Source organism: Rousettus aegyptiacus, unplaced genomic scaffold (genome assembly GCF_014176215.1).
Source record: "Rousettus aegyptiacus isolate mRouAeg1 unplaced genomic scaffold, mRouAeg1.p scaffold_m13_p_2, whole genome shotgun sequence".
Classification (NCBI taxonomy): Eukaryota; Metazoa; Chordata; class Mammalia; order Chiroptera; family Pteropodidae; genus Rousettus; species Rousettus aegyptiacus.
Window position 1 is genome coordinate 91,776,955 of NW_023416295.1, and position 12,308 is coordinate 91,789,262.

Here is a 12,308-nt window from a genome sequence, read left to right on the forward strand (position 1 = left end):
AGCATTGTTAATTGTAGCCTCCATGCTGTACATTAGATGCCCAGAAACTCGTCTTATAGCTAGAAGTTTGTACCCTTTGACCACTATCCCCATGTCCCATAACTCCCAGCTCCAGGCAACCACCATTGTACTCTCTACTTCTATGAGTTTGGCTCTTTCCGACTTTACATATAAATGAAAACATACAATATTTGTCTTTCTCTGACTTATTTCACTAAACATAATGCCCTCAAGTTTCATCCATCCTGTTGCAAAAAGCAGGATTTCCTTCTTTTTAATTGTTGGAATGCAAGAATATTCCATTGTGTGTGTATATACACCACGAATAGATACTTAGGTTGTTTCCATGTCTTGGCTACAGTGAATAATGCTGCAATGAACACTGGGGTGCAAGTATCTATTTGAGATAATAATCTGATTTCCTTTGAACCTATACCTAGATAGGATTGCTGGATCGTATGTAGTTCTATTTTTAGTCTTTTTTAGAGGAACCACCATAATTTACATGCTTGCCTTACATTCTCACCAACAATGCACCAGGGTTCCCATTTCTCTACATCTTCACCAACACTTATTTTTTGTCTTTTGAAAATAGCCATTCTATGAGGTATAAGGTGATCTTACCATGGTTCTGATTTGCATTTCCCTGATAATTAGCGATGGTAAGCACCTTTATGTGTACCTGCTGTGTTCTTCTAAAAAACATCTATTCAAGTCCTTTGTTCATTTTTAAATTGGATTGTTTTTTGGAGTTGTACGAGTTCCTTAAATATTTTGGATATTAACCCCTTATCACATAATTTACAAATTTTTTCCCATTCTGTAGATATCTTTTCATTTTTTTGATTGTTTCTTTTGCTGTGCAGTGGGGCTTTTTATTTTGATGTAGTTCTGTTTGTTTACTTTTGCTTTTGTTGCTCGCTGCCAAGACTAATGACAAAGACCTTTTTCCATAAAGTTTTCTTCTAATAGTTTTACAGTTTAGGGTCTTACGGTTAAATCTTTAATCCATTTCAAGTTTATTTTCATGAGTGGCCTAAAATATAGGTCCAATTTCATTATTTTGTATATGAATATCCAGTTTTCCCAACACCACTTATTGAAGAGATTATCTTTTCCCTATTGAGCATTCTTGGCTCCCTTGTCAAATATTAGTTGATCATATACGCATGTGTGTATTTTGGGGCTCTCGATTCTGTTCCATCAGGCTATTTGTCTATTTTTATGCCAATACCACAATGTTTTGATTACTACAGCTTTGTAATAAAAGTCTGAAATCAGGAAGTGAATCTCTCTGGCTTTGTTCTTTCTCAAGATCGTTTTGGCTGCTTGGGGTCTTTTGTAATTCCACACTAATTTTAGGAGTTTTTTCTATTTCTGTGAAAAATGCCATTGAAATTTCAATAGAAATTGCATGGAATCTACAGAGGCTTTGGTTAGTATGGATACTGTAACCATATTAATTATTCCAATCTATGAACATGGGGTATCTTTCCAGTTGTTTCTATCTTCTTCAAATTCTTTGACCAGCGTCTTGTAATTTTCAGTGTAGATCTTTTACCTCTTTAATCAAATTTATTCCTGAGTATTTTTTCTTGATGCTACTATAAACAGGATTGTTTTTTCAGATAGTTTGTTGTTAGTATGCAGAAACACAACTGATATTTGTATGTTGATTTTGTGCCCTGCAGCTTTACTCAATTTATTAGTTCTAAGAATTTCTGGTAGAATCTTTAGAGTTTCATTCATACACACACACACACACACACACGTATGTATACATATATGTGTATATACATGTATATACATATACATGTGTGTATGTATGTATGTATACATATATATACACACGTATATACATATACATATATAGATATATATCATCTGTAAACAAAGACAATTATATTTCCTCCCTTCCCCAAAAAAGAACTGAATTGGATATCTTATTTATTTTTCTTGCCTGCTGCTTTGGCTAAGACTTCCAGCACTATGTTGAATAAAAGTGGTAAGAGCAGGCACCCATGTCTTGTTTCTGTTCTCAGAGGAAAGGTTTTCAGTCTTTCACTGTTGAAGATGATGTTAGCTTTGGGTTTGGGTTTTCATCCACATACATGAAAATAATGCATCTGTTAGCATCCTTATTACATCTGTACCCTTATGTAAAGAATTCTAAAGACATAGTCCAAAGAGTGAAACAGCTGGATCAAGAGATACTAATACAATTTATTTCAGTGGTACTGCCGATGGCCCTGGAAAAAGGTTGGAATAAATTCTACTCCTACATGATAACTTTCCTCTGCATGATCACAAAAACTAGATACTTGAATCTTCACTCTCATGAATTTTCTGCTCTCCCTCCCTCATTCATCCCTTCACCTTTCTTACTTACTCCCCATTTATCTTTATCAGTTCCTTTTAGGTTTTATTGTCATTTTACTATCATCCGGAGTTAAAAGCTTTTTAAATTTTGTAAGAGGGTATCATATTGGATTGTTCACATATTGTATCTGGATCTTTTTGTTGTTATTACTGTTTTAGGTGGGAGAGTTTGGTATGGCATTTCCTCTACAAATTCAGTTCTAGTATTTCATAAAATTTTTCTTGCATTAAATTTCTTTCTACCTTTTTGTGCTGTATTCGTTCCAGACATCAATAATCTTTCTGATAAACTCTTTTAGTCTTTCTAACATAGATCTGATCTTTTCCACAAATTCTTTGACCTTTTTCCTCTGCATTCACTAAAAGTATGTCAAATCTTTCCTCCATGCCAGCAATTCTGTTTTCAGTTGAGCTTGTACCCCAGGAAAGGGGTATATGATTTATCTTTTATGTTAGATTATAAAATTAACAGTAAGTATACCCCATGACAAGCCTTCTTGGCAACAGAAATGCAAAAAGGCACAAAAGAAACATAAATACCTACTCTCATGCAGTTTAAATTCTAATGAAAAGAGATGAAAAACAAGAGAAACAGTTGGTTAGACGGTAAGCATGTATGCGTGTATGTATATGGTGCAAGGTGAATTATAATTTTAAATACGGTAGCCAAAAAAGCATTTTGGAAAATCCACTTATTTCTTAGGTTTCATTTTCCTACAGACTAGAAGCTCTATCTGATACTTGCATTTTCCTTTTATTTTTCCTTTATAATATATTTGCATATCTGCCAAGCTAATTCTCATGTTTAACATGATATCCAAAACTTCTCTTTGCTCTGACTTGGTATGTGGCATATTTTCTTGACATTCTCCCTCCTAGTCTGTCATCAATTGGTAGCCCCAGCTCACTCAACCCCAGAAACAGGTTTGGTGACAAAAATGTTACCCTCAATCATGTTTCTGTAACCTGAGGGCATAAGGATGGGAGAAAAGAGATTTTCTTGTGAGACTAAGTGTGTTCTGAAAACTCTGGGTTCTATACTCCTCTGAGCATATTCCTTTGACTGTCTCATGCCAAGGCTCACTTCACCAACCAGAGAATTATCCTACTCCTGTGAACTTCAATGCCTTCTACTGCTCTGGAATGACAACCCCTGGGAGAATCTTCCAGTTTTTGCTGAGGGCCCAAGGATACCATATTCTCAAAGGGTTTTCCTTAGCTTTTCAAAAAAGTACATTACTCTCTTAATCTCAGCATCCCTCAAGACCGCAAAGTATTACCAAAAATTGCAAGATTTAATTAACTCATCTTGTTATTGCTCCTGGGAGTAGGTTAAAAACAGTGATTCACCTCAACAGAATTTTATAATGCTTTCTTTGGCTGTCACTCTTTGTAGTCTGTGCTTTAAGCTGAATTTCTTTATTTGGCTATTGCTGCTAAAATATTTACCATTCATTTCACTAGGTAGTTGAGAAAATAAATCAGGATCTATTTCAACATTTTTACTCAGTAGTCTCTGTTATGGGCTGAACTGTGTCTCCTGACAAAAGATGAACTCCTGATCCCCAGTCCTGTAAATTATTTAGAAATAGGTTTTTGCAGATGGAATCAAATTAAGATGAAGTGATACTGAATTAAGGTGGGTCCTTACTTTAATATCATTGGTATCCTTATAAAAAAAGGAAATTTAGACACGGACACACAGGGATAATGCCATGTTACAATAGAAGCAGAGATTGGAATGATGCAACTGTGAGCCAAGAAACACCAAGGATAACGGGAAAGAGGCAAGGAGGGATCCTATCCAGAGACTCAGAAGAGCCATGGCTCTGCTGACATATTGATTTCAGACTTCTAGCTTCCAGAACTGTGAGAAAATAAATTTCTGTTGTTTAGTCACTCAGTTTGTGGCACTTTGTTACGACAGCCATGTGAAACTAAGTTTCCTATTCTTCACTTTCTAACCTTTCTGTGGTATTTTATTTCAAGAGTGCTTATCAACAGAATTTGTAACTAGACTTGTATTTCTTGCCCAATCTCAGGTCCTAATCCATTTTTATTTTTTTAGTTTAGATATAATTAGTTTATTATAAAAGAGACATGGAAATTATATATATGAAAGAGATGTGGAAATTATATATACTCTTCACGTGATGAGATTTGAATAGTGATTTATTTCTATTTACATACTTTCCAAGAATGTCACTATCTCTAAATAAGAAATAATCTTTGTCATCTAGAACAACTTTGCTTCCATATTCCGGAGAGATTCATGCTAACTGGTTGAATCTCCCCATCCTATCCTTTAGAGCAAGATCCAACAGCTACTAATGTTGCTTGCAATACTTTTCCCGAGGTTTTTCTGGAAGCATAATGCCTTCTTTGGCTAGTTCTGGCAGCACTCCTTTCAAGTAATACTTAGTCAAAGAGGGGAACAAGTTTTCTAAATGCCTGTCCTGCCATGAACTGAACTGCTACCGTTCATACCTGCAGTCCAGCAAGGTCTTATTCTTTTTAAAGTGAATTTAACCAATTCATATTTACTGCAAACATCGATATCATTTGTTTAGTTGGTTTAGTTCATTTCCTGTCATGCATTAAGTTTTCCTGCTATTTCTTTTATTTTTTTATGAGGAAAGTTTTCTATTCCTTTTTATTCTTCTAACTTTTTTCTTCTAGCTTTTTATTTTCCATTGCTATCTTCCCTAACTTGTACTTAAAATTAGACACATATATAAACCTCCATTTTTCCATATAGGTCAAGAAAAAGTCAGCCTCAACTGACTTTTTCCAGGCAAAACAAAGTAAGTCCTTCAGCATATTTTTACTACTTCTCCCTCCTCTATGTCAAAACCGCCCACACTTTGTTAAAATACTCTAAAATTTTAGTTTCAGATATTTTTTCCACTACGACTTATGAACATTCCACACATGTGACATCTTGGCATAGAGCAGAACCGAGCAGTTAGAGTCAAAGGACTTGGGAGAAAAAGGTTCAAATCTGAGTCTAGTCTCCTAGCTCTAAAACCTTGGGAAGCATGGTAAGCAAAATTATGTCCCCTCCTCACAAAGATATCCATGTCCTAATCCCTGGAACCTGTGACTATGTTACATCACAGGGCAAAGGGACTCTGCAGCTATAATTAAGGTTAAGGACCTTGAGATCAAGACATCTTCCTGGATTACCCAGGTTGACCCAAACTATTCATGAGTCCTTAAAAGTGCGTAACTTTCTGTAGCTGCAGAGAACCAAAGAGATGACGGCATGAGAAGGGCATAGCCGAAAAGCCAAGGAATGTAAGCAATCTCTAGAAGCTGGAAAAGGCAAGAAACAGACCCTCCCCAGAGCCTCCAGAAGGGACAGAGCCCTACTCTGAGACCCAGGGAGACCCCTATTGGACTTCTGACCTCCTGAAATTTAATTATAAGTTTATATTGTTTGAAGCCACCAAGTCTATGGTAATTTACTGCAGGGGCATCAAAAAACTGATACAGGAAGTTACTTAACCTCACTATGCCTCAATTTCTTATAAAAATAGGAACAGCACCCACCTTATAAGACATGGTAAGGATTAAATAACATATGTTAAGCAATTAAAACAATGCCTATGCAGAGTTAAGTATTCAATATATACACTTTGAGAAAAGAAAGGATGCTTCAGCTTCTGTCTTAATCAGTAACCAAGAGATAACAATGAACCTCCCTAAAATTCCTTACCAAGGCACAAACCATGGGAGTAGGCGCATATTATATCTTCTACAGTTTTCAACACTAAAAGTCAATGATTATAGAAAACAGTGCCTGTTCTTTCTACATCCTGATAAAAATTCACACCAAGGAGTTCTGAAGCAGTTTAATTCTTACTTGACCCTATCCCCAGACTTCCTGATGCCAGGGGACACAATGAGCCAACCTCAGCTTTCTTACACATTCCATTTATTTGATGTAAAACTGTTAATCATTGAAACTTCTGACACCAGATGTACTTTTTCCTTATTCCTCTATTTAAGCAACCTTCACTTTCCCAAAGTTAGAGCACTGTTTCAAGGCTTCTTGAAGGTCTGCTTTCAGGCTATATAGTCCTCGGCAAGCCCCTATATTAAAATCTTTCTAATATTTTCAGATATTCAGTGTTCCTTCTCATTGATGACATAAATTATTAAATAGTAATACAGCTCCAGTTCATAAAAAAGTACTGAATTGGCTTGACAAATGGTCATTGCTCCTCCAGCCTTTAGAAAAGCCACATCTCTTCCAGAAAGTATCACATAAGATTCATTAATATAAATCACAAAAAGTGAAAGAAAGAAGCAACATCTGAAATTTAAAATAAACGCTAGAATTTAACATAGAATGCTTATATTGATGGTGAATATATATGTGAAATGCAGGGGCAGGCACTCTGACAAACTAGTCTGCTGGATTTTATGAAAATGCCACATATATATATATATTTTAATGTATACGAATATTACAATAGCATCTGTTAGTGAACTCACATCATCCAGAAATAACACATGGTAGTAGTAGAGTGAATAGAAAAAAAAATTCTTCTCCCCAAATGTCAATCGGTGTTTTCAAGGTTCTGATCCAACATCAATGCCAACGTTAATAGGTTGAGAATTAATAAAGTTGAGTTTTACTCCTTGCAGCTCCGCATCCCTTTGTCAGAGATGGCAGAAAGGAGTAAAAGCCATCAAAGGAAGGAGAAGGCTCCATAAACAGATTTAATGCCTTTTAAAAAGACAGTTACAAAATAAATAAAATAAAATAGTTACATAAAAAAGAGCATTCAATTATACCCATTACCCAATGTGTATCTAGCAATGAGAGGAAAAAAAAAAAAAGAGTACAAAGTGACTATACGTTAGTACTTTCTGCCATTCTTACTAAATTGAGATCCTGTTTGGGCAGCTCTGGAGAGGCAGAAACCAGGATCGAAGTTATAAGAAATTGAATAAGACCCCATTGCATTTCTTTCACACATCTTCTGAGTCACTTATTCTGAGGCCTGAGGAAAACTCTACTCTCATTCTTTTCCCTTCCTGATAAATGAAAAATAAAGCAGAAAATGTTTTAAATTAAACACTTAAAAAATCTTACAAACAATCATCCATGCTTTCTGCACAAAGACTGATAGTTTTTCCATCTCGGCAAACAATCTGCAGCATGCAGTCTTTTGGCTTCCCATCTGGAGGCTGAATATCTATAAAAAATAAATAGAATAAAGAAATATTTATATAGGTTTTTTTAAGGATTTCTTCTTACAGTTAGGAAGAGCAAAGGACCAGTAATTCAGAGCATTCCAATTATAAAACATTTTGTTCTGCTCTACAGAACCAAACACATGAATCATGGCTCCATTTTAATTAAACTTCCTACAGGGAGAACAAGTAGGCCTCTTCTAGAGAACAATGCACATACAGAGATGTACAGAATAGCCCAGACATTAGAAGAATAAGCCCCACACAATGAAAAATGTTATAAAACATAAAATAACAGAATGCTTACTGTTTTTATTCAAATAAAAAGGAAGCATCAAATTAGATCACTACTTTAAAAGTAAAAATCAGATTTTTAAAGTATCTCTGTATATCAAAAAATAAGAATTGTGATGATATTGGAGCCTGAAGCAGGAGAGTTAGCCTACAGATGTTCCCCCGTCCCCTCTAAGATATGGCCCCAGAATTTTTCCTTTGTCCCTTACTCAGATTTCTGTTTTGACTCCGTGAGAAACAGGTCAGGAAACAGGATAGATGGCCCTGAGCTACCCTCTCCCCTCCTGGTGGCATGAGAAACAAGCTAGAACCAGGAGGAAGGATGGATAGCCTTGGGACAGCAGCCCCCAACCTTTCTGGCACCAGGGACTGGTGCTCCTATGAGAATCTAATGCCTGATGATCTGAGATGGAGCTGAGGCAGTGATGCTAGTGCTGGGGAGTGGCTGCAAATACAGATGAAGTTTTGTCAGCTTGTCCGCTGCTTACCTCCTAATGTGCGGACCAGTTCCTAACAGGCCATAGACTGGTATTGATCTGTGACCTGGGGGTTGGGGATACCTGCCCTGGGACATCCCCTCCCCTCCAGGATAAGGCTTTCCCTTATCTTTGTTCAGCTTTGGCTAATCATATCTTTATATCACCTAAATTACAAGTACCACCTCTGCAACTCCAACTCCCAAGAAAACAGACAGTTTGAGGTGACTTGCTCTCCAATTTTGCCTACTTTTCTCTTAAGTATGTACTTTCGCTTTAATAAAATTTGCACTTTCCTGCTTGCTGTTCATCGTGTCCTTGAATTTCCTTGCGGCATAATACAAGAACATGGTCACCGGAGCTCCAAGTCGGTATCCCTCTTTGAACTTCCACCTTGTTGAATTCTCTGGCATTAAGCCTAGTTTAGGTGGGGACTTCAACAGCTGGTCCATGGAGACTTTTGTTTCAAGAACTTATATGTAGGAGCAGGATGTTTAATGTTTACAGTAGTGTTAACATCATTGTTTACTAAACCAGACTCTCTATTTCAAATAGCAATGGGGCTAATAAAACAAACAGGAAAGTCTACATACACCATTACTTAGAAATAGAAAAGTCTATCGAAGCTTATTAAAAACTTATTCCTTTAAAATGAATATAAGGGAAAACTCCAGGAAACCAAGAAATCACAAATTTTAAGAAACTGACTGGGGTTGTTATGAATGCCAGTTTCTGAGTTACAAAATCTACACTGCCTAGTATGGCCCAATCTTTCTTGGGGTTTCCGGCACTCTGGTTCCTTAGTTCTCCACCACCATCTCCATGAACCAGGAAGGAATATGGACCTTGGGGTCTAATTCAGATGAGAAAATTAATTTTCTCTAACCATATGGTTCATGATTTAAGTGTCTAGGTCCCCACTGTGGTTACCTCTTCCCAGATGAAACCCTTCCTTGGTCTGTTAATCGAAGCAGGATGGGTGAGGCAGAAGATTCAATTCCCATCAAGAATGGGGAAGGGTCGATGAAACTGACCCAAAACAGAGCTTCTTACCCCGACATTCATGCCCTGTGCGGATGTTGATGCAGTCCACTGGCATATGGACCTTATCCTCAACACTCTGCCGAGTATGGTCATCGTAATAGATCAGGTGACCATCTGACCACAGGTCAAACCAATTCTTCTTCCAGCGCTTTAAAATAGTACCTGAAAAAAAATAGGAAAAGTTGGCTTTGATCTATAAGATCAAGGACTATGTTCGCTCATTAACACTAAAAGAAACAAAGGAAACTTTCCTCTGGCCCTATGAGTATACCTACATATAACTGCCTAGAGCAGCCCAGCAAAATGAAAGTGAAAGCAGACCCCAATGGCAAGAATGTCCAGTTGTACCAGGGCTGCATTAAACACACTGGAGATACTGGGAACACTGCCAATGAAACATATCTAACATTTAATTTTGCACATATATCTAAACTTTTCCAGTAGTATCTAACTTTGCTAGATTGATCAGAAAATGCTGGACGGTAAAATCTCTATACACAAATAACAGTACCTTCCTTTCTTAGAAAAATGTTTTCTCTTTTTCTTGAAGAGCTTTCACATATACTCTTCTCTAACACTCACATCACTTAAAGCCAATAGCATGGAAGAGTGTCCTGAATGAGGAAGATGCAGAGGCAGGCTCAGACAATGAATACACTAGACCCAGGAAAATGACTTTAGGCCCGGGGCCTTACTCTTACCCTGCATGCATCTTCCCAACTACCTCACACATCTCTATTAGTCAGAGAGAATTCATCTTTTCATTTGTAATCGAACTAGGTATTTAATTTTATAAAACTCTAATTTCTTTGTTAGCCAAAAGAGAAACGTAAAAGGCCAGTTTTAGCTCCAAGTTACCCCTGTACTTTCTCACATCCACACACTACCTACTACATCTTTTATTCCTTTAAGATCTCACCTTGTTCTTGACCGATGTGCACAAAGCCCATTCCATGTACCTTTCCTTACAAGCCCATTCCATGTGCCTTTCCTTACACTCCCATATCTGCTACTGGTATCAACCAAACATGTGACATGTCAGCCTTCCAAATTTCTTTTACCCTCTTTGCTAAAAGGGGCATCCACAGCACTTGCCCAAGCTCATAATTAAGTGACACCCAGCATCCATTTGATTGGAAGCACATGAGCTATGCAGTAACTACCAAATAGTGCCATCAAGAAACAAACACATGGAATCACCAGGTTGGGGAGTTTTAACCAAGTATCTCACCTGTCATGAAAGCCCTGACTACAAATTCCCAAATCAGGCTATTCTCCAGAGTCCAAATACTGGACCCTAAGAGTCTATGTGGTAATGGTAGAAAAAGGAGTCCTGGAGACAGTTTTGCATACATGTAACTGTATATGTATGTCTGCTGCTCTGTAGCTCAGTGAATATATCTTGCCTCCTTTTATTTAATTGTGATTGAAACTTCAGCTTTTAGCAAAGGAAGAAATTCAACCCACAAACAGGGAGAAGGAAAAATGGAATAAGTCTTCTGAACACACTTTTGAGATAACCATGAACCAGGACATTGGAAAAGTCTGTACAATCTGTTTAAAGGACATTTATTTTGCATATAACATCGCAGTTGGCACTGATGGGGATCACAAGATTGTCAAAAGGGTCACTGTTTACTGAATGTTGATAGAGCATTAAATTGAGTTATGGTGGACAAAGAAAAGCCTGCTCTCAAACAAGGGTGCAGTAGAGTCTAAAGGAAAAACGAGATGACATCCAAAGGGCCAAGAAAGGAAGGTACATTCTCAAGGACTGAACAAGGCTTTCCATGTCCCCTGGCCATTTTGAGCAGGTTGAGATCACAAAACTGAGGACAAGGAAACTTACACAAATATTGGGGCTAGACTACAATATGCCAGAACTTCCTTTTGTAATGTTATGAAGCCAACATTACCACAACTCTATTCTTAGGATACGGGACTGTCACAGACCTCGAAAGGACACTTGGTTCAGCTTCAGGTCTGAGAATGTAAAACTAATAGTAGAACAGACAGGCTGAAGGCTTGTCTCCTGGGAGAAACAGAGTCAATGCTGAGATGAGACAGTCCTCAGTCTGAACACAGGTTTGCCGCGCATAATTAACACCTATCAATTTCTTCAATTGGTAACTAGGATAATTGCGCCTACTGCACAGAGCTGCTGTGATAATTACATAATATATGTGAAATCTGTATAACAAGAACATAAACAAGCTCTATAAGTAATAGCTTTTATAAACCATCTAAGGTATGCAATCTACTTTTTATGGCTAGTCTACATTTTAACTAAGTTCCAAAGGTATCCCTCAAATATAAATTCACATCTGAATAGTAAACAATACAGTAATTTCTCCTTATCCATGGTTTTACTTTCTAGTTTTAGTTAACTGTGGTCTGAAAATATTAAATAAAAAATTCCAGAAATAAACAATTCAAAAGTTTTAAAATGCACACTGTTCTGAGGAAAGTGATGAAATCTCGTACCATACAGCTCCCTCCACCTGGGACATGAACTTTCCCTTTGTCCAGCATCTCCAAGCTGTAGACACTACCCACTTATTAGTCACTTAGTTGAGGTCTTGGTTATCGGATTGATTGTCATGGTGCTTGTGTTCAAGTGACCTTTATTTGATTAATATTGGTCCCAAAGCACAAGAGTCGTGATGCCAGCAATTTGGATATGCCAAAGAGAAGCCATAAAAGTGTATATATACATATAGGAAAAAGCATAGTATATATAACATTTGATACTATCTGTGGTTTTAGGCATCAACCGGGGATTTGAGAACACATCTTCTACAGATAAAGGGGGACTACAGTACAAAAGTTTTGGTTTTAGATAAACATATACCCTTAGGTCAAATCTTTATCCCTATAATTAAAGACTCTAGCATTTCAGAATCTCACTTT

General features: G+C 37.1%; 1 protein-coding gene and 1 pseudogene across 9 annotated transcripts in view; both read right to left on the reverse strand.

The window, feature by feature from the left end:
- PLEKHB2 (pleckstrin homology domain containing B2) overlaps positions 1-12,308 on the reverse strand; it is a 99,502-nt gene that overhangs the window by 76,284 nt on the left and 10,910 nt on the right. For all 9 annotated transcript variants that reach the window (XR_004955570.1, XR_004955571.1, XM_036236069.1 and 6 more), the window contains exons 3-4: positions 9,408-9,560; positions 7,484-7,586 (exon numbers count right to left, since the gene is read on the reverse strand). Coding sequence is in view for 7 of the 9 variants with exons in the window: in XM_036236069.1 (XP_036091962.1) it covers positions 7,484-7,586; positions 9,408-9,560 (256 nt within the window). In the remaining 2 variants the exon portion in view is untranslated. The remainder of the gene's footprint in view (positions 1-7,483; positions 7,587-9,407; positions 9,561-12,308) is intronic.
- Positions 820-7,477, reverse strand: LOC107500225 (annotated as a pseudogene).